Source organism: Sus scrofa, chromosome 2 (assembly GCF_000003025.6).
Source record: "Sus scrofa isolate TJ Tabasco breed Duroc chromosome 2, Sscrofa11.1, whole genome shotgun sequence".
Classification (NCBI taxonomy): domain Eukaryota; kingdom Metazoa; phylum Chordata; class Mammalia; order Artiodactyla; family Suidae; genus Sus; species Sus scrofa.
The window spans coordinates 687,501-707,705 of record NC_010444.4 but is presented as its reverse complement, the minus strand read 5'-3'; the positions used below and the strand labels follow the sequence as shown (position 1 = coordinate 707,705).

The following is a 20,205-nucleotide window of genomic DNA, read 5'->3' as shown; positions in this document are numbered from 1 at the left end:
TAGTTGGCGGGGTAGTGGAGGTGGTTGGAGAAATGGGAGTAGTGGTTGGTGGAGTGGTGGAAGTGGTGGTTGGTGGAGTGGAGATGGGGGTGGTAGTTGGTGGGGTATGGGTGGTGGTGGGCGGAATGGGAGTAGTGGTTAGTGGAGTGGTGGAAGTGGTGGATAGTGGAATGGAGATGGGGGTGGTAGTTGGTGGGTGGTGGTGGTGGTTGTCGGAATGGGGGTGGTGGTTGGCGGAGTGGTGGAAGTGGTGCTTGGTGGAGTGGAGATGGGGGTGGTAGTCGGTGGGGTGGTGGTGGTGGTTGTCGGAATGGGGGTGGTGGTTGGCGGAGTGGTGGAAGTGGTGCTTTGTGGAATGGAGATGGGGGTGGTAGTTGGCGGAGTAGTGGAGGTGGTTGGTGGAAAGGGAGTGGTGGTTGGCGGAGTGGTGGAAGTGGTGCTTGGTGGAGTGGAGATGGGGGTGGTAGTTGGTGGTGTAAGGGTGGTGGTTGTCGGAATGGGGGTGGTGGTTGGCGGAGTGGTGGAAGTGGTGCTTTGTGGAGTGGAGATGGGGGTGGTAGTTGGTGGGGTAGGGGTTGTGGTTGGCGGAATGGGAGTAGTGGTTGGCGGAGTGGTGGAAGTGGTGCTTGGCGGGCTGGGAGTGGGGTGGTAGTTGGCGGGGTAGTGGAGGTGGTTGGCGGAAAGGGAGTAGTGGTTGGCGGAGTGGTGGAAGTGGTGGTTGGTGGAGTGGAGATGGGGGTGGTAGTTGGTGGTGTAAGGGTGGTGGTTGTCGGAACGGGGGTGGTGGTTGGCGGAGTGGTGGAAGTGGTGCTTTGTGGAGTGGAGATGGGGGTGGTAGTTGGCGGAGTAGTGGAGGTGGTTGGCGGAAACGGAGTGGTGGTTGGCGGTGTGGTGGAAGTGGTGCTTGGCGGGCTGGGAGTGGGGGTGGTAGTTGGCGGGGTAGTGGAGGTGGTTGGCGGAAAGGGAGTAGTGGTTGGCGGAGTGGTGGAAGTGGTGGTTGGTGGAGTGGAGATGGGGGTGGTAGTTGGTGGTGTAAGGGTGGTGGTTGGCGGAATGGGGGTGGTGGTTGGCGGAGTGGTAGAAGTGGTGGTTGGTAGAGTGGTGATGGGGGTGGTGGTTGATGAGGTGGTGGTGGTCAGTGTTGTGGAGACACACCCATCTAGAAGTTCACAGCAGTAAACGTTGATCTCATAGTTGATGCAGTAAGGCATGGGAATGGCTCCCCCTGGCTTCTGGTCTTGGTTTCTGCACATGAGCCCAACCGAGGTGTTGCACAGGACGGTCTGTCCCAGCTCTTGGATGGGAACGCTGGGATACATGGCGGCTCTGCAGGAGATGTCGGCTGCCCAGCCCAACTCACAGATGTCCTCAAGGGATTCAAAGTCTCCGCCCGTCTTGTCAAAGCTCGGTTTACCAGAATCCAGCCAGCCAGTCCACTTGCACTGAGGCAGACACGGAGTCACTGTGGTGGTCGATACTGGGGGAGGCGTGGATGTCAAGGTGGAGGTCGGTGGCGGCGTGGTGGATGTGGTGGTTGGCGGAGTGGAAGTGGTGGTTGGTGGGGTGGGAGTGGGGTGGTAGTTGGTGGGGTAGGGGTTGTGGTTGGCGGAATGGGAGTAGTGGTTGGCGGAGTGGTGGAAGTGGTGCTTAGCGGGGTGGTAGTGGGGGTGGTAGTTGCGGGGTAGTGGAGGTGGTTGGCGGAAAGGGAGTGGTGGTTGGTGGAGTGGTGGAAGTGGTGCTTGGCGGGCTGGGAGAGGGGGTGGTAGTTGGCGGGGTAGTGGAGGTGGTTGGCGGAAAGGGAGTAGTGGTTGGCGGAGTGGTGGAAGTGGTGCTTGGCGGGCTGGGAGTGGGGGTGGTAGTTGGTGGGGTGGTGGTGGTGGTTGTCGGAATGGGGGTGGTGGTTGGCGGAGTGGTGGAAGTGGTGGTTGGTGGAGTGGAGATGGGGGTGGTAGTTGGTGGTGTAAGGGTGGTGGTTGTCGGAACGGGGGTGGTGGTTGGCGGAGTGGTGGAAGTGGTGCTTTGTGGAGTGGAGATGGGGGTGGTAGTTGGTGGGGTAGTGGAGGTGGTTGGCGGAAAGGGAGTAGTGGTTGGCGGAGTGGTGGAAGTGGTGCTTAGCGGGGTGGGAGTGGGGGTGGTAGTTGGCGGGGTAGGGGTGGTGGTGGTCGGAAAGGGAGTAGTGGTTGGCGGAGTGGTGGAAGTGGTGCTTTGTGGAGTGGAGATGGGGGTGGTAGTTGGCGGAGTAGTGGAGGTGGTTGGCGGAAAGGGAGTGGTGGTTGGCGGAGTGGTGGAAGTGGTGCTTGGCGGGCTGGGAGAGGGGGTGGTAGTTGGTGAGGGGGTGGTGGTGGTTGTCGGAATGGGGGTGGTGGTTGGCGGAGTGGTGGAAGTGGTGCTTTGTGGAGTGGAGATGGGGTGGTAGTTGGCGGAGTAGTGGAGGTGGTTGGCGGAAAGGGAGTGGTGGTTGGCGGAGTGGTGGAAGTGGTGCTTGGCGGGCTGGGAGTGGGGGTGGTGGTGGTGGTTGTCGGAATGGGGGTGGTGGTTGGCGGAGTGGTGGAAGTGGTGCTTTGTGGAATGGAGATGGGGGTGGTAGTTGGCGGAGTAGTGGAGGTGGTTGGCGGAAAGGGAGTGGTGGTTGGCGGAGTGGTGGAAGTGGTGGTTGGTGGAGTGGAGATGGGGGTGGTAGTTGGTGGTGTAAGGGTGATGGTTGTCGGAACGGGGGTGGTGGTTGGCGGAGTGGTGGAAGTGGTGCTTGGCGGGCTGGGAGTGGGGGTGGTAGTTGGTGGGGTAGTGAAGGTGGTTGGCGGAAAGGGAGTAGTGGTTGGCGGAGTGGTGGAAGTGGTGCTTGGCGGGCTGGGAGTGGGGGTGGTAGCTGGTGAGGTGGTGGTGGTGGTTGTCGGAATGGGGGTGGTGGTTGGCGGAGTGGTGGAAGTGGTGCTTTGTGGAGTGGAGATGGGGGTGGTAGTTGGCGGAGTAGTGGAGGTGGTTGGCGGAAAGGGAGTGGTGGTTGGCGGAGTGGTGGAAGTGGTGCTTGGCGGACTGGGAGTGGGGGTGGTGGTGGTGGTTGTCGGAATGGGGGTGGTGGTTGGCGGAGTGGTGGAAGTGGTGCTTTGTGGAATGGAGATGGGGGTGGTAGTTGGCGGAGTAGTGGAGGTGGTTGTCGGAACGGGGGTGGTGGTTGGCGGAGTGGTGGAAGTGGTGGTTGGTGGAGTGGAGATGGGGGTGGTAGTTGGTGGTGTAAGGGTGATGGTTGTCGGAACGGGGGTGGTGGTTGGCGGAGTGGTGGAAGTGGTGCTTGGCGGGGTGGGAGTGGGGGTGGTAGTTGGTGGGGTAGTGGAGGTGGTTGGTGGAAAGGGAGTAGTGGTTGGCGGAGTGGTGGAAGTGGTGCTTGGCGGTGTGGGAGTGGGGGTGGTGGTGGTGGTTGTCGGAATGGGGGTGGTGGTTGGTGGAGTGGTGGAAGTGGTGCTTTGTGGAATGGAGATGGGGGTGGTAGTTGGCGGAGTAGTGGAGGTGGTTGGCGGAAAGGGAGTAGTGGTTGGCGGAGTGGTGGAAGTGGTGGTTGGTGGAGTGGAGATGGGGGTGGTAGTTGGTGGTGTAAGGGTGGTGGTTGTCGGAACGGGGGTGGTGGTTGGCGGAGTGGTGGAAGTGGTGCTTTGTGGAGTGGAGATGGGGGTGGTAGTTGGCGGAGTAGTGGAGGTGGTTGGCGGAAACGGAGTGGTGGTTGGCGGTGTGGTGGAAGTGGTGCTTGGCGGGCTGGGAGTGGGGGTGGTAGTTGGCGGGGTAGTGGAGGTGGTTGGCGGAAAGGGAGTAGTGGTTGGCGGAGTGGTGGAAGTGGTGGTTGGTGGAGTGGAGATGGGGGTGGTAGTTGGTGGTGTAAGGGTGGTGGTTGGCGGAATGGGGGTGGTGGTTGGCGGAGTGGTAGAAGTGGTGGTTGGTAGAGTGGTGATGGGGGTGGTGGTTGATGAGGTGGTGGTGGTCAGTGTTGTGGAGACACACCCATCTAGAAGTTCACAGCAGTAGACGTTGATCTCATAGTTGAGGCAGTAAGGCATGGGAATGGCTCCCCCTGGCTTCTGGTCTTGGTTTCTGCACACGAGCCCAACCGAGGTGTTGCACAGGACGGTCTGTCCCAGCTCTTGGATGGGAACGCTGGGATACATGGCGGCTCTGCAGGAGATGTCGGCTGCCCAGCCCAACTCACAGATGTCCTCAAGGGATTCAAAGTCTCCGCCCGTCTTGTCAAAGCTCGGTTTACCAGAATCCAGCCAGCCAGTCCACTTGCACTGAGGCAGACACGGAGTCACTGTGGTGGTCGATACTGGGGGAGGCGTGGATGTCAAGGTGGAGGTCGGTGGCGGCGTGGTGGATGTGGTGCTTAGCGGGGTGGGAGTGGGGGTGGTAGTTGGTGGGGTAGTGGAGGTGGTTGGCGGAATGGGAGTAGTGGTTGGCGGAGTGGTGGAAGTGGTGCTTAGCGGGGTGGGAGTGGGGGTGGTAGTTGGCGGGGTAGGGGTGGTGGTGGGTGAAATGGGAGTAGTGGTTGGCGGAGTGGTGGAAGTGGTGCTTTGTGGAGTGGAGATGGGGGTGGTAGTTGGCGGAGTAGTGGAGGTGGTTGGCGGAAAGGGAGTGGTGGTTGGCGGAGTGGTGGAAGTGGTGCTTGGCGGGCTGGGAGTGGGGGTGGTAGTTGGTGGGGTGGTGGTGGTGGTTGTCGGAATGGGGGTGGTGGTTGGCGGCGTGGTGGAAGTGGTGCTTTGTGGAGTGGAGATGGGGGTGGTAGTTGGTGGGGTGGTGGTGGTGGTTGTCGGAATGGGGGTGGTGGTTGGCGGAGTGGTGGAAGTGGTGCTTGGTGGAGTGGAGATGGGGGTGGTAGTTGGCGGAGTAGTGGAGGTGGTTGGCGGAAAGGGAGTGGTTGTTGGCGGAGTGGTGGAAGTGGTGCTTGGCGGGCTGGGAGTGGGGGTGGTAGTTGGTGGGGTGGTGGTGGTGGTTGTCGGAATGGGGTGGTGGTTGGCGGAGTGGTGGAAGTGGTGCTTGGTGGAGTGGAGATGGGGGTGGTAGTTGGCGGAGTAGTGGAGGTGGTTGGCGGAAAGGGAGTGGTTGTTGGCGGAGTGGTGGAAGTCGTGCTTTGTGGAGTGGAGATGGGGGTGGTAGTTGGCGGAGTAGTGGAGGTGGTTGGCGGAAAGGGAGTGGTGGTTGGCGGAGTGGTGGAAGTGGTGCTTGGCGGGCTGGGAGTGGGGGTGGTAGTTGGTGGGGTGGTGGTGGTGGTTGTCGGAATGGGGGTGGTGGTTGGCGGAGTGGTGGAAGTGGTGCTTGGTGGAGTGGAGATGGGGGTGGTAGTTGGTGGGGTGGTGGTGGTGGTTGTCGGAATGGGGGTGGTGGTTGGCGGAGTGGTGGAAGTGGTGCTTGGTGGAGTGGAGATGGGGGTGGTAGTTGGCGGAGTAGTGGAGGTGGTTGACGGAATGGGAGTAGTGGTTGGTGGAGTGGTGGAAGTGGTGCTTAGCGGGGTGGGAGTGGGGGTGGTAGTTGGCGGGGTAGGGGTGGTGGTGGGTGAAATGGGAGTAGTGGTTGGCGGAGTGGTGGAAGTGGTGGTTGGTGGAGTGGAGATGGGGGTGGTAGTTGGTGGTGTAGGGGTGGTGGTTGGCGGAACGGGGGTGGTGGTTGGCGGAGTGGTGGAAGTGGTGCTTGGCGGGCTGGGAGTGGGGGTGGTAGTTGGCGGGGTAGGGGTGGTGGTGGGCGGAATGGGGGTGGTGGTTGGCACGGTGGGCGTGCTGGAGCTGGGCGTGGGCGGCGGCGTGGTCGTGGGGCACTCCTCCATTGGCAGGCAGCAGTAGACCCGTATCTCGTAGTCGTAGCAGAGTCCAAATGGTCCCTTTCCAAACTGGTCTTCATTCTTGCAAATGAACCCAAAGGAGATGTTACACTGGGCCTCCTGGTCCAGCTCCGTCCAGCCGAGGTGGGGCTCCGTGGCAGCCCTGCACTGGATGTCCTGGGGGGCCCTGCAGACGTGGTCGAATGTCTCGTGGTCCCCACCATCACTGTCGCCGCTGGGGTGGTGGTCGTTGATCCAGTCGGACCAGACGCAGCAGAGACCTAGGAAAGCGAGGCCCCCGGCTGGTCAGCCTGGCCCAGGTCACACCTTTCGGAGATCAGTGGGACTCAGAGGACTCAGAGCCTCTGTGACCAGCTGTTCCGGTCGGCATCCCAGGGCCCAGTGTTGCTCAGAGAGTTTAGGCTGAGCACTAAATACAGCCGGATCCTGAACCCACTGAGTGAGGCCAGGGATCCAACCCGCATCCTCAGGGGTCCTTGACGGGTTCATTACAGCTGAGCCACAACGGGAATTCCTCCACCTCCAGTCCTGCTCTCCTTCAGCCGCCGAGGCCCAAGGGAAGGGCAGCCCCCACGCCCCACCAGTGACAGTCCCAGGCCTCAGAGGGCCAGCCTCATGCCCCATCCTGAGCTCCCTTCCAACCCTCACGCCAAAGCAATTGAATAAATAAGGAAAAGCCTCCCACGGCCGCGAGGAAGCGGCCGGCAGGGGCTTGGTCTGGACTCTTGACCAACAATGTTGTCACCCCGAGCGCGTCAAGTCCCCTGCATGCGTCCCAGGGCTTCAAATCAGGAAGCGAGTCACCAAAATACACCGTCTTTGGTCCACGGGCCGGAGGTCCGGCCCCCGCCCAGCCCACACCCGGGCCTCCTCGCCCTAAATTGTGGGAAGCGCTGACAACGTGACTTACGTGGCGAGGTCGCAGAGGGCGGCGGCACTGCGGGAAAAGGGAGGGAAAGGGGAGGCCGTTCCAGGGTTAGAGATTTTTCTGAATCTCGTCATCGTGGGCGTTTCTTCTCCCCCGGGGTCGCGCGCCTGGCGGCTGAGCTGCGCTCTCGGCCCCAGCCAGAGCAGAGACTGAAGGGCACTGCTGGGCTCCCCTCTCCCTCAGGGGCACTTTTTGCTGGTCTGGGGCGATGTCCCTGAGTTGCCTTCCCTGTGGTCTGGGCTCGGGGATGCGGTCGAGACGCTGGGGGCTCGGGGACACCCTGAGCTGGGAGGCGGGGCACCACCACCTCCCGCCCGGAGCCAGATGACGGCCTGCCTAGAAGGGCCAACCCCGCCGAGCTCGGGGGAGAGCAGGACGCCCGCAGGCACCGCCACGTGGTGATGGGGGCCTTACCTGTGCTGGGAGTCCAAGTGGTGCTGGTGGTGGTGGAGGGGCTGGTGGCGGTGGAGGGGCTGGTGGCGGTGGTGGGGCTGGTGGTGGGGGTCGAGGGGGTTGAAACACAGACATTGAAGTGCGGCACCAGTGTCCCATTGGGGCCGCAGATCTCCCAGTAGCAGAAAGAGCCGTCCTGGGTGTAGTTGACAATCTTCCCTGCGGGGGGCGGGGGGGGGCGGCATCAACACACCAGGAACAAGACAAAGACTCATGAGACCCCCTCGGCCTGTCCCAGCAAGGGCAAGACGGGTTCCCCCGTCTCCCACCAGAACCCCGAGGGTCCCCACGCATCACCCAGGAGCACTGGCGCCGTCAGGAGACACACGAATGTGCCAGGTGAGCCAGGGGCGGCTGCAAATCGGAGGCCCCTCCGGGGCGAGCAGCCAGCCGCCTGCTGCCTCGGGGCGGAGGGCAGCTTACCTTCCTCAGGCCAGCAGACAACTTGTGAGGAGGCCGTACACAGGCTGGAAAGCAAGAGCAAGGCTGCAGGCCTCTCCTGGCCAGACTCTGCCCGCCCTGCCCATGCCCCTGCCACTGCCCCGAAGGCCTCTCCAGGGCCCCGCCTGGGTCCCCGGCATGGGCAGAGCAGGGAGGTGAGGGAGCAGGAGCAGGAACGAGGGCCCGCCCCTCCCCAGGCCCCGGGTCCCATGCGCATGCGAGCCCGTGTGCGTGTGCGCTAAGCCCCCAGGCCCTGCCCCGTGAGCTTAGGTACCAAGCCTGGCAGTCGTGCTCCGGGGGCACAGACGCTCCGGGTGGGTAGTGAATGTCCTCAAGGTAGCAACCGCACTTGTCCGCCGGGACACACTTCTTACGGTCCTCGTCGAAGATGGGCCTGTTCTTGGGGCACCGGGGGTAGCAGCCTGGCGGACACAGGGCATTGGCTTGGACCAGGACGGAGGACCCCACTCCCGCCAGACCCCGCCCGACCTCTCCACCCGCGCAGGTCCTTCCAGGGCCCGGACCCCCCTTCCTGGGCCCTGACACTGCCACGCGGCCAAAGGGACAGCCAGGCCCCCAGCCAGCCCCCCGGGGGGGCACAGCCCGCTGCTTCCTGGGGCAGGATGCCCCTCCCCAGATGGCCCTGTCACTAATGCGCCACGTGCTCTCAGCTCAAGGGCCTGCGAGGCCTCCCGGCCCCTGCCTCCTGCTCGGTGTCCACGGCACCTGGCTCCTGACCTGACCTGCGCTGTGTGACCTGCCTCTTTTCTGCCCCCGGAGGGCGGGGTCTCAGCCAGGCTCCCAGCACGCTGCTGGCTGAGCCAGCTCTGCAGCAGGGCGAGCCTGGCCCAGCCTGGAACTGGGGTCCCCGGCCCCCGCGGGCCCTCACCCTCCAAGTAGGACACGGAGATGTTGGAGTGGATGCCGTTGATGGTCCTACAGGTCTCGAAGCTTCGGTTCCCGCAGGGCTCGTAGTGCCACTCACACTCGTCCGGGGGGTTATAGTAGTCGCAGAATATGGCTGGGGGCAGGGGCGGGGTGAGACCAGGGAGGCCGAAGCCGGGCGTGGGGATACCGGCCAAGCGCCTTCCTACCAACCCTGCGCCACGGTGGCCCGGGCGAGCGGAGGCCAGGAGGGCCCCGCGCGCGCCCTGCCACAGCGCAGCGGCCCCCAACCCGCCCCACTGGCGCCCCGCTTCCGGGACAGATGGGCACTCACGGCACAGGTCTGGCGTCCTCCAGAACACGCAGGCTCCCTCCTTGGTGCACTCCTGGGCGTAGGAAGCCACGGCAGAGCAGAAGCACTCACAGTCCCCTCCAGTGTCACAGGAGCACGAGTCGTGGACGCAGGCCTCATAGAAGGGCTTGGGGTCCACCTGGGAGAGGAGCCTCCATGTGCCCAGAGGCCCGACCGCCCTCATGGGGCCAGGACTTCCCCTGCGGCCCGAGAAGCTCAGGACCCCAGGCCGGCCCTGCTCCCTGGTCACTCAGCACCAGCGCCCCGGAGGTCCAGGGCACCTGACGAGGCGGCCAGAGGCAGTTGGGCAATCCTGCCCCCACTGCCTGCAGCTGAGGGCTGGCTGGGCCCAGGGGGTGTGTCCTTCCTCCCTCCCTGGAAGGTACAGAGGCTGCGGATCCAGCCGGGGGTCTCAGAGGGACGGCTGGACCTCTGGCCACGTGTCCAAAGGACACAGAGGATGGGGTGAAGCTGGAGGATAGGCGCCCCATCTGCGGCCACGCCCACTCCAGCCCACCGCCCCGGCGCCACGCCCACCGCCCCGGCGCCACGCCCACCGCCCCGGCGCCACGCCCACCTTGCTGTGGCAGGCGCGGAAGACTTTGCTCTTGATGAGGCTGCACTGCTTCTCCGCCCAGGAGCGGCGGTGCGGGTTCAGGGAGCAGGGCACTGGAATGGTGCTCACGTCCGGACAGGCGGAGGCCTCCTTCCAGCTGTTACCAAAGTCCAGCTCGCTGTCCACCACCATGTGGTCTCGGGTGGTGAAGTCGTTGTTGGATCGCTGGTCGAAGTTCCCGCACAGGCCGCACACCGTGCCCTGCGGAGACACGCCGGCCGGCCGGGGCTTGGCAAGGGGCCGTGGGCGAGCGGGGCCCAGGCGGGCGCGGGCGGGGGAGGCTGCGCACCTTGTAGGAGGGGGCCAGCTTGATGAAGACGGTGGTCTTCTTGTCCCAGATGACGATGACGCCAACGCTGGCCTCCACCACCAGGTACTGGCCCACCTCCCGCGTGGTGTAGGCCACATGGTGGCCCACATCGCGCTGGATCACCGTTCGGTGTTTGTCCTCCAGCTTCAGCTCAGTCCTCTGTGCCCGGGGAAGAGGCCCTGTCACCGGCCAGGCCCGAGGGTCCCACAGGGGCCGGGCATCCCCAGGGGTGGGCAGCACTCACCCCCAGGAAGATCTTGATGGCCTTGGAGCAGGTGACACCCGTGGTGCCACAAGGGACGTTCTCCGTGATGATGCTGAAGGAGCCCTGCGGGACTTCTGGCCACAGTAGTCCTGTGGCCCACGGGTATGTGAGCCGGGCCAGCACGGCCATGGGGGCCCCAGGTGCCCACCCCAGCTAGGCCTGGCCCAGCCTCAGCCCCTCCTCTGCTGAGAGGGGCCTTCACCACCCCCACACATGCCCCCCGCACCCCGTGCCCCACACGCCCCCACAGGAGGGTCGAGGACGGCAGGCCGAGGAAGGGCTCCCCTCCCCGGGCCCCTCCCCCGGCACCTCCTCAGCAGGGAGCAGCTCGGGGCCAGCAGGACGCAGAGGGCCGTGGAGTGGAGGCAGGCCCTGCCATGCCCTCAGCCTCACCTGAACGGCCACGTAGGAGCAGTGTCCATCAAAGTCATAGTACTTCCCGTCAAAGGTGATGTAGTGGCCGCTCCCGTAGATGGCACAGGTGCCGTGGCACACGGACTGGGTGCACGCCCAGCGCCCTTTCCGGCAGGTGCTGAGGAAAGCCAGAAGGGGGCCTGGAAAGGCTGCAGAGCGCCCCCCCCCCCCAGCGGCTCACAAACCACACCCCCCCAAGCCCTCTGATCCCGGCCCCTGTCCAGACCAAAGCCCCGCCAGCCAGGCGGGGGCCTCGGGCCCTGGGACTGCAGCGGGCCCCTCAGAGGGCCCCGCGGGAGAGCCGGGCGGGGCGGGCTCTCACCAGGTGTTGCAGTCCACCCTGATCCTGTCCCCGGGGGAGTACAGGTCCTCGTTGTGCACACACGGGCACGCCTCCTCCACCACGCAGCCGCCCCGGCCATCGTCAATCAGGCCCTCAGGGCACACGCAGCCGCTGACGCACTCTGTCTGGTACTGGGGCCGGTGGGAGAGTGGGTTCGGGGATGAGGTGCCGGCCCAGGGTGGCTGGCCCCTCTTCTGACACTGAAGACACCCCTGCTGTCCCTCTAACCTTTGACCTCTCCCCCAGTCCCGGCTCTGGAGCCCTGCCCCTCCAGCTCACCACTGGGCTGGGAGACAGGTGAGAGCTGCCCGCCAGGAACCCCAAACTGGCCTCTGTGTCCCCAGTGGGCTGGGTGGGGACCCGCAGACAGCCACCTCCCCGAGGGATGCGCAGGGCCAGCAAAGCCCCTGTGGCCAGAGAGCTGCGGATCCAGAGCCTCAGGGCCAGACAGGAGCCTCCTGCACCCCACTCCACAAGGGCGCCCCAGCACGCACATAGCCGGCAGCCAGCGTCTGGCAGCTGACGGGCCTGGGGTTCCGGATGGCCAGCGCCGTCAGGTTGTTGCAGTCGACGTGGATCTTTGGGGCCTCACAGCCTGCGGGACAGAAGGGGCCACCTTAGCTCAGCTGAGGTGGGGGCTCGGGCAGGCAGAGGGGGTCGGAGCAGGCTGAGGGCGGGAGGCACAGGGAAGTGGCTACTTACTCTGGCCCAGCAGCTTGACCGGTACACAGTGTAGCCTCCCGGACCGGCAGACGCTGCGAGGGAGGGTGGGGTGAGCGGGCCCTCAGGGGCCGGGCCCGGCGGCTGTGGGCTGGTGGGGGTATGTGGGCGCCCCTGAGCGGAGTGGCCCCCCGCCCGCTGGTCCCGGCTACCCACCATCGCTCCTCCTGCCTCAGGACCACCTCCCCCGCCTCCAGGTAGAGGCCGCGGTGGTAGCAGGAGCACTTGGCCAGGGGCACGCAGCGGCCCTTCTCGTCCAGGAAGGTTTGGTCGGGGCAGCCGCAGCCGTCCACGGGCGCAAAGCCCTCCAGGCAGTGGGCGTCAGCCTCGGACAGCGAGCGGCAGGTCTGCTGGCAGGTGGTCAGGTTGTACCGAAAGATCTGTGACTGGGGGCAGGAGCCCACGTCCTTGTCTGCCGAGGGAGGGCCGGCGTGAGGGCAGGGGCACCCCAGTCCTGGCCCCAAGCCCGCTCCCGCACCCACCTCCATCCAGGACGCCCGCTCAGCCACGGGGCCCACAGGCCGTCACCCCGAGACCACCCTGGCCGCACACGTGCCCCGCCCCACGCACCTCCCCTCCTGGGCGGAGGGGTCACGGCCATGGCTCCAAGGCCCTCCCTGCGAGCCCAGCGGCCCAGGGCTGGTAGAAGCTGGGAGCCAGGTCGCCCCCCCGCCGCCCCGCCCTGGGCGGCCACCCCCACCCCGACCGCTGACTCCCAGGGCAAGCTGCCACGGGGGACAGCAGTGACCCGAAGGCCAGCCAGAGCCCGGGACAGCAGGCAGGGCGACACTCACTGCAGACGTGCTCCGCCAGCCCCACAGCATGATGCCCTTGGCGGCACAGGCGCGGGCGTAGGAGGACAGGGCGGCACACAGGCAGTCTTCAGTGTTCTGGCAGTTGCACGTGTCGTATTTGCACCTCTGGGTGGCAAACAGGCAGGGCCATGAGGGAGGGAAGCCGGCTGGGGAGCACACGCTCACAGACACGCAGCGCTGACACACGCGCACACACGCTCAGCAGTCTCCCACTGCGCCCCGAGGCAGCGGGTCAGGCTGGGCGCAGAGTGCACCCCACCCACCTTGTAATACTCGGCTGGGTCCACGGCGGAGTGGCACCTGCCAAACGGGGTCCCCGTCTTCTTCAACAGGGAGCACCAGTGCTCCGCGTAGTTGGCTAGAGAGAGGCAGCACCTGAGTGCGGAGGGCCGCCCCGGCACGTCCCCTGAGTCCCCTGTGTCCGGCAGCTCTGCACATCGGACCCAGGCCCCTCCCTCCAGGGCAGGTTGGCACAGGACGGTGCCCCCTTGGAAGGCGGGGACTCCCACCCCTGCCTCTCTCCACCACCCGGGACGTGGCGGGCGGCGGGGCGTGGTGGGCAGAAGGTGTCCTGTGGAGGCCCCAGGACAGACCTTGGATGAGCGCCACCGCTGAGCGATGGATTAGCAGGCCCGGCCCCTCTGCCGTGTCGCTTGGCAGGCGGCCACTGTGGCACCATAACCAGCGCGGGGCAGAAAGCAGCAGGGGATGCGCAGACCCTGTCGCCGGCACACCCCACCCGCCACCATGTCCCGCCGGGAGGCCCCGCCCGGCGGCCGAGCCTCACCACTCTCGATGTTGAGGGAGCAGGGGTCGTCCAGCCAGTCCACCTTGTCGTGGCAGCTCGACTGGGCCTTCCAGGTGTTGGCGAAGCCGGCGCCCGTGGCCTCCACCAGCCCACCGGCCGTCTTGAAATCATCGCCTTCCAGGCCGTTGAAGTTCCCGCAGAGGCCTGAGGGGCCCGGACAGGGTTGGGAAGGTTCAGGGGTCGGCAGGGGCCAGCCCGAGAGAAGCCTCTGCGGGAGGAGCCGGGAGGGGCCTCTCACCCTGCACGCGCCCCTGGGCGGCCTGGTCCAGCGTCAGGAAGAGCTGCATCATGGGCGCCAGCTGCACCTGCAGCCTGAGGCCGAAGGCCGTGTCCACGAGGAGGTGGTGGGAGGATGGTTGGAAGATGGAGAAGCTCGCTGCAAGGCAGGGGTGGTGAGGGGTGTGGGGGCACGTGGTGGGTGCTCTCCTCCTCCCCACCCCCACTGGCGCCCCAAGCAGGACTCACCTGTCACGTGGGGCAGGTTGACCTGCAGCTCGTTCAGCAGGACGCTGCCGTCCGACTTGAAGAGCACCACCTGCAGGCAAGGCCGAGGGGACGCGGGGACTGAGAAGGGCCGTGGGGCAGGGCGCCGGGAGGGCAGGGGACAGGGCACTCACGTTCTTCTTGTTGTCGGCCAGCAGCACCACTGTCTTCAGGCAGGTCTGCTTGTCTGTGGAGCCGCAGGGGGTCAGCTCACCCAGGATGGCGTAGGAGTCGTTGTGGGTGCCCTGGGGGAGGCAGAGGGCGTTGCGGCCGTGGCGGCAGGAGGGGCGGGGGCCGCACAAGGCCTGGGTGCCTGCCTACCTTGGTCAGCACGTAGTAGCAGTCCCCGTGGAACGTGTACTTCCTCCCATCGAAGGTGGTGATGTGGGAGCCGCCCTCCAGGGCACAGGCCCCAGGGCACTGCAGGTCCTGGCACACCCAGCGGCCAGCGTTGCAGACACTGTCGGGCAGCGGGGGCTCGGGTCAGGCTCACCCGCCAGTCCCAGCCCACCGGGACCCCCAGCCCTGGGCCCAGGACCCACCATTGCTCGCAGTTGTTGGTGACCTGCTGGCCGGGCGCATACTGGTGCCCGTGCAGCTTGCAGTGACACTGGCTCACGGGGATGCAGCCTCTGCCCGCGATGTCATCATACACAGTGCCTGGGGCAGAGCGGGTACGCTGTTCCGAGCAGCCCCAGGATCCCACAGTGGGGCTGCCGTTCCCAGGGCCACACCCCGGAGCCGGCCTCACAGCCTGCCCTGCCAGCCAGGCCTCCCGCCTACAAACATCTCTGGTCCTTTGGGGACAATTGTGGACCCCCCACAGAGTCTGGTCAGGAACCTGCCTCCGTACTCAGAGCCATGGGCCAGGCGGGGGGTGACTGGGGAGGCGTCCCCACCCCACTCCCTCTTGTGCATGTGTTGGGGGGGGTCTTCAGCACTTGTGTTCCTTCTACCTGGACCTTGTCCCCTGACTGCCGTGGAGGGCACCGTCCCACCACTGTCCCTCAGCACAGAGGAGAAGCGAGGCCCCGGCCATGAGGCACAGGCGGTAGCATTCAGGGCAGTGCCCTCCCCCGGGGAGCCCCGCCAGCATCCTCAGCACTCACCTTCTGGGCAGAAACAGCCATCCATGCGGTGTTCCTCGCACAGGCTGCTGACCTCCAGGTGCGAGCAGGTGTCCACGCAGGGCGAGCTGCTCTCCAGGTAAACCATGTTCCCAGGGCAGCTCTTAGCTAGAAAGGCAGAGGCAGCTCCTGAGCCCCCACTGCGCCCAGGGCCTGTGTGGCCTCGCACCTCTTCCGAGCTGCCTCTACAGTGGGCACAGACGTGGCTCCCGGTGCCCTGCCCTGTGCCCACAAAGGCCACCGCACTTCCAGCGGCTCGTCCCCCGGGGGGCCCCGTGGGTCCTGGTCTCCCCACCCCAGCGCTTACGGCAGAGCTTGGCGGTCCTCCAGTTCCCAGGCCGCCCACCGGCGTGGGAGCACTGGCGGGAGAACTCGGCGATCGTGCTGCAGACGCAGGAGGTGCCCTGCGGGCACTGACAGCGGTCCTGCACGCAGGCCTGCACGTACAGCTCCAGTGGCACCAGCCCCTGGCAGTCCTCGAAGGCCACGTCCGTCAGCAGCCTCTCGCACTCGGCACGCTGCCGGGTGGAAGCGGGGACGCGGTGATGGCCCGGCTGCGCGCGCCCCCTCCCCTCCACGCCGGCCATGGCTGGGGTCCGCCACCCCCGCCGAGGCCAGCGGCCGCATCCCTGGGAAAGGCTCGGCCCCCGGGCGCGGGTTGGGGAATGACTCTGCGTTGGCTCCGCCCGGGGTGCGGGCCGGGGGAGTGGCTCCTCCTCCGGGTGGGGGTCCCTGACAGCGACTCACGTGCTCAGAGCAGGACAGCTTGGCCTGTGCCTCCTCGGGGTCGTCACACTTCTCCTCGGGCTTGTTGATCTTCTGCATGTTCCCGAACTCCAAGGGGCTGAAGGGGATGCCTGCGGGCCACAGCCCTTCAGCCAGGGGCGCCCGGAGCCTGCCCACAGCCCCCACCGAGGCCCGAGGGGGGGTCCTCACCCTCCGAGAGGAACTCTGAGTAGGTCTGCAGGCCGTTGTAGTCTCCGCAGAGGCCACACGTGTGGTTCTGGAACTTACTGTCCAGCTCCAGCTGTTGGGATCGGGGGTGGGGGGGCCGTGAGCAGCCAGGGCGGCAGGACCACAGGGCCCCGGCAGCCAGGGCGAGCCCCCAAGGCCAGGTGGGCCTCAGAACCTTCTTTGAATGGGCGGGACCGTGGTAGGGGAGCTCGGGTCAGCCTGGGCGTGTCCCGGAACCACCCAGGACCAGGGAGGCTTTGGGGGAGGGGCGGGGCAGCCCGCCGCCCTGTCAAGGGGTCCCCTGAGTGAGGGGGTGGCCCTGCCCCAGGGTCCCCTGGGGTCCGGAGGCCTGGGGCCACACGCACCATGACCGAGTCCTCTCTGTTCCACACGAGAGCAAGGCCAGCTCGGGAATAGACCTTGGTGTAGATGGCACTCCTCTCAATGAGCAGCCCCGGGCTATAGTGCGGGGTGCTGACCCTGGGGGGGGCATCGGGGTCACGCCGGGCGCACAGCACCCCTGCAGCCGGAGGGCTGGGGCTGTGTGCAGGGCTGGGGCGGTCAGCCAGCCGGGGACAGCTCCCGCCCGGGGCCACAAGCCGCAGGGCCGCCCTGTTGTGGGGGCGGGGGGGGGGGGGGCGCTTGAGCAGCAGCTGAGCCCGTGTCCACCTGGCTGGCTGGGGGTCCTGCAAGCGGAGCCACAGCCGCCTGCCCCTTGCTCTCTCCTCACCCTCTCCCGGGGCTCTCTTGGTGGGCTGGGGGCACCAGGAGCCCAGCAGAGCCTGGCAGGAGGGGAGCCAGGCTCTGCCTGGTGGGGGCCTCTCCTGCCCCCGCCACTCACCCCATCGCCCAGGGGGGCACTGCGCCCATCCCAAACTGCCTCTGCAGGCCCTGTACCCACCCTGCTGAGCCTGCCCCCCCCCACCCAGCCTGCCTGGCAGGAGAAACAAAACCCCCTGCCACACCCCCACTACAACCTGGGAAGGGCAAACCCTCAGGAATGTCCTCAGAGCCCATTGTTCCAGAGACAATGCAAGACAATGGCAGGCAGGAGAGGGGGCACAGGCCCCTCCCACGGCCTCCTGTAACCCTAGCCTGGGGCTGCCAGGGCACCCTGACCAGGACAGCCACACCCAGAGCCCTGGGCTCCCCACAGGAGCTGCGGGAGACTCCCAGCCTAATAAAGCCCCTCACACCCCCTCCCCAGCCCCTCACCCATGGGAGTTCCTGGTGGGGGCTCATTAGTGCTTGTTGAATGAATCCGTGAACTAGACTTAAACCCAGCAGTCTCCTTGTTAGACCAGTGCCAGAACAGGGGGAGCTCCTGGGCGCTGGCCCAGCTCACGCTGCTCCCAGGGCGCTGCCCGTTCCTAGGAGGTGGGAGGGTCGCTGCCCCGCCACTCGCATGGCCCCGTTCACCACGACCAGCTGCTGAGTGAGGTAGATGGTGTCGTCCTTGACCGTCAGCAGGATGTACTCGACCTGGGAGGGGCCCCCACTGCCGCCGGGGCCCCGTCTCAGGTGCACAGCGAACTCCTTGTAGGCGTCCCGGCAGTCGGAGGCGAAGTTGTAGTCGCACAGGCCCGGGAAGCGGAAGACGTCGCCGTCGAAGGTCTTGTAGTGGAAGTCGCCCCAGGTGCTGCAGACGTTGTGGCCGTGGTTCCGGGTTCTGCCTTCTGGGGGCAGCGGGTGGGGGTGTGAGCGGCCCAGGGCGCCTGGAGGCCCCGCTGAGGCCCCGGCCCGGCAGCTGCCCTCGGAGGACCCTTCAGAGGCCTCGGGGGTCTCAGCACAGGTGCCTGGGAGATCGTCCTGCAGGGGGGGCCTCTGCTGGACTTTGGGCACCCCGCCCACGCAGTCTCGGCCCCCTGAAAGGGTGTCTCCAGCTGCCGCACCCTCCCACCCCGGCCCTGTGGGAAGGTGGCCAGAGGGGCTTCCGGGCTCCCTGTCAGCCTGGCCCAGGGCCCCCAGCCCCATCCATCAGCGCCCCAGCCAGCGCCTGCTGCAGCAGAGGAATGTGCCAGACGCTCAGAAGGAGCATCTTCAGATCCATCCCTACAGGGCTGGCGTCCCCCACTGCCGCGGACTTGGTCCACGTCCCACGTTCCCACTGCCTCCTCTGGCTGAAGCCACCCCTTAGCAGAAGCCCAAAGAGCCCGCTCTGCAGAGGTGCCTCTCGGCCTTGACCCTCCAGGCTCCCTGACACCGGGGACTGGCCCCTCCCTGGACCTGGCCCCTCCCGGCTGGCCCCTGCCTCCTCCGCCACCAGCCAGCCCAGGGCCTCCCTCTGGGCCTCGCCCCCTGGACACACACTCTGGCCAGGCCCCCACCTCAAGAGGGTGGTGGGAACCAAGACCCTCCTCCCTCCACCCAAAGTCAGCAGGGGAGGGGGCTGCGGGATGCCAGACCCAGGCCGTCCACCCCAAAGTCTGAGCGGAAAAAGGGCGCCTTGACTCCAGGTAGGACCATCTGCCCGGGACCACCCGGCCTTCCTGCCCGCACCCCGCTCACCTCTCTGGAGCTCCGCGCCCCCGGCCCAGGTCAGGGCCAGGCAGAGGGCCACCAGGCGGGCCAGTGGCAGCCCCATGGTGGCCAGCAGGACGGCGCGGGAGAGCGACCGGGGCAGGGGTCCAGCCCTTATATGGCCCCGCAGAGCCGTCAGAGGGCGGGAGGAGGGAGGGAAGGGGTGGGCGTGGCACTTGCCAGTTTATCAGGAAAACAGCTGCGGGGGCTCCGCGGGCACCGTGGGGAAATATTGATTCAGCTTATCTGGGGCTTATCTTATTGCTGCCCGGGTAGCACAGGCCCCCTCAGGATGCGGCAGCCCGATTACCCAAGGCCCGCACACGCCCAGGCGGGCCTCAGTCCTCCCAGCCGCAGCCGCCCAGGCCCAGGCCGGGCAGGAGTCCTGCCGGAAGCGCATCCTGGCCCACGGCTCGCTCCCCAACCGCCCCACCCCCCGCCCCTGCACAGCGAAGGTCAAATGAGGTGTCTCCCTGGAGCCCAAGGCCCGGGCTTGGCTCCCCTCTCAGGCTCTGGGAGCCCCAGGGGGGTGGGCCTGGGCCGCAGCCGCCCCCACCAGGGCCCCGAGCCCCACGGCAGGGGGGTGGGGCTCCATGGGGACCAGGGACAGACTCCTTCCTGTAGCTCCATGGGGTGGGGGGGCCTCTGCTCGGCCCACCCTCTAATCTGCCACTTTCCCAGGCTGAGCTGCCTCTGGAATTACATGTAATTGGAACGTGGGGAGCCCGGCCAGGGAGGCTTTAAGCGAATCATGTCCTCAGGGACAGCCCCCCCCCCTTCGGCACAGGCGGGGCCCTGCAGCTGCCCCAGGACAGTGGGGAGAAACAGGGCCGGGGGGCGGCCTGCGCAGGTGCCCTGGGCCACACCTCTCCCGGGGAGGGGGTTCTGCCCCAGAGAGAGGCCGGGGACCCGGGCGCGTCTCAGGCCTCCAAGCCGAGTTTGAACTGCGGTGGCCCCAGGCCTTGGCAACCCCTGGGCAGGCACCCATGTCGCTGGGGGGCAACCTGGAGTCGGGACCCCCCCTTCCCTGTGCTTCCTCCTCCTGAAAGCAGGTGTGTGCATTCTGAACTTGGCGTTTGACTTTGGCCAGTGGGATCGTGGACCAGCTCAGATCACGGAGGAGCCACAGACTCCAATCCAGCGGTCCCAAGTTTCAGGGGCAAGTGGGAGCGGTTCATTCCACAGTTACTGAGACTCAGGACAAGGGGACCATGCAGGGGATGGGGCTGGGGGACCCCCTGCTTCCCTGACACTGGCCCCACCGCCGCGGAGGCTGTGGCTAGACATCAGAGCCCAGCTGCGGTCGGAGCCTTGGCCTCTGGCACCGCCCAGGCCTTCCTCTGCAGCGGATGGGCTGTCCCCCCCGCACCCGCCATGGCCCCAGGGCCAAGCGCTCTCTCAGCCACTGCTCATCCCGGGTCCAGGGGCAAGAACCCCCAGGGTCCGAGGGGTGACTGGGAGCGAGGGGCTTGTCCAGACGCTCCCAGGGGCCTGAGGTCAAGCCCCTCGTCCCGTCCACTGTGCTGCCAGCTCCAGGCCGGGAGCCATCCTCCCCACAGGGACCCAGGGACCCAGGCTGGTGGGGACAGAGTGTGTGGCCGAGCAGGGGAGCAGGGATTAGGAAACCAGAGCCAGCTGGACCCACAGCGCCATTGTGCCACTTCCCTGTGGGGCCGCATCGGCTGGCACCAGGCCCTGGGGAAACCCAAGGACGGGGCCCCCCTGCGGCCTCCAGTGCAGTGATTTTCCCCAACAGATTCCCTCTGCCCTGGGGGGTGCCAGAGAAATCCTGCGCAGCCCCCTGGGTCTGAGAAGGTGGGATCCCCCTGGGTCTAGAAGGTCAGCCCTATGGACACCGTGGGTGGGTGCAGGTGGCCCTGGCGCAAGGGTCCAACCCTCACAACCCTATTGGCCCCGGGGCAGAGTCTCGGAGGGGGCGCCGAGCAGTGCCAT

At 66.5% G+C, this 20,205-nt stretch overlaps 1 protein-coding gene across 1 annotated transcript in view; it reads right to left on the bottom strand.

The window, feature by feature from the left end:
* Positions 1 to 18,343, bottom strand: part of MUC2 (mucin 2, oligomeric mucus/gel-forming) — a 30,180-nt gene extending 11,837 nt beyond the window's left edge. The window contains 38 exon segments of the mRNA XM_021082584.1: positions 1 to 195; positions 198 to 636; positions 639 to 1,576; positions 1,579 to 1,677; positions 1,680 to 2,397; positions 2,400 to 4,983; positions 5,142 to 6,078; positions 6,729 to 6,755; positions 7,161 to 7,358; positions 7,623 to 7,666; positions 7,915 to 8,062; positions 8,530 to 8,661; positions 8,860 to 9,016; positions 9,455 to 9,694; positions 9,783 to 9,962; positions 10,048 to 10,133; positions 10,136 to 10,157; positions 10,462 to 10,600; positions 10,805 to 10,956; positions 11,320 to 11,420; positions 11,528 to 11,580; positions 11,702 to 11,957; positions 12,340 to 12,354; positions 12,357 to 12,465; positions 12,624 to 12,718; positions 13,148 to 13,312; positions 13,407 to 13,544; positions 13,634 to 13,703; positions 13,786 to 13,896; positions 13,973 to 14,111; positions 14,194 to 14,311; positions 14,761 to 14,886; positions 15,086 to 15,296; positions 15,526 to 15,635; positions 15,715 to 15,805; positions 16,098 to 16,212; positions 17,138 to 17,408; positions 18,241 to 18,343. Coding sequence (XP_020938243.1) covers positions 1 to 195; positions 198 to 636; positions 639 to 1,576; positions 1,579 to 1,677; positions 1,680 to 2,397; positions 2,400 to 4,983; positions 5,142 to 6,078; positions 6,729 to 6,755; positions 7,161 to 7,358; positions 7,623 to 7,666; positions 7,915 to 8,062; positions 8,530 to 8,661; positions 8,860 to 9,016; positions 9,455 to 9,694; positions 9,783 to 9,962; positions 10,048 to 10,133; positions 10,136 to 10,157; positions 10,462 to 10,600; positions 10,805 to 10,956; positions 11,320 to 11,420; positions 11,528 to 11,580; positions 11,702 to 11,957; positions 12,340 to 12,354; positions 12,357 to 12,465; positions 12,624 to 12,718; positions 13,148 to 13,312; positions 13,407 to 13,544; positions 13,634 to 13,703; positions 13,786 to 13,896; positions 13,973 to 14,111; positions 14,194 to 14,311; positions 14,761 to 14,886; positions 15,086 to 15,296; positions 15,526 to 15,635; positions 15,715 to 15,805; positions 16,098 to 16,212; positions 17,138 to 17,408; positions 18,241 to 18,316 — 9,805 coding nt within the window. The 5' untranslated portion in view covers positions 18,317 to 18,343.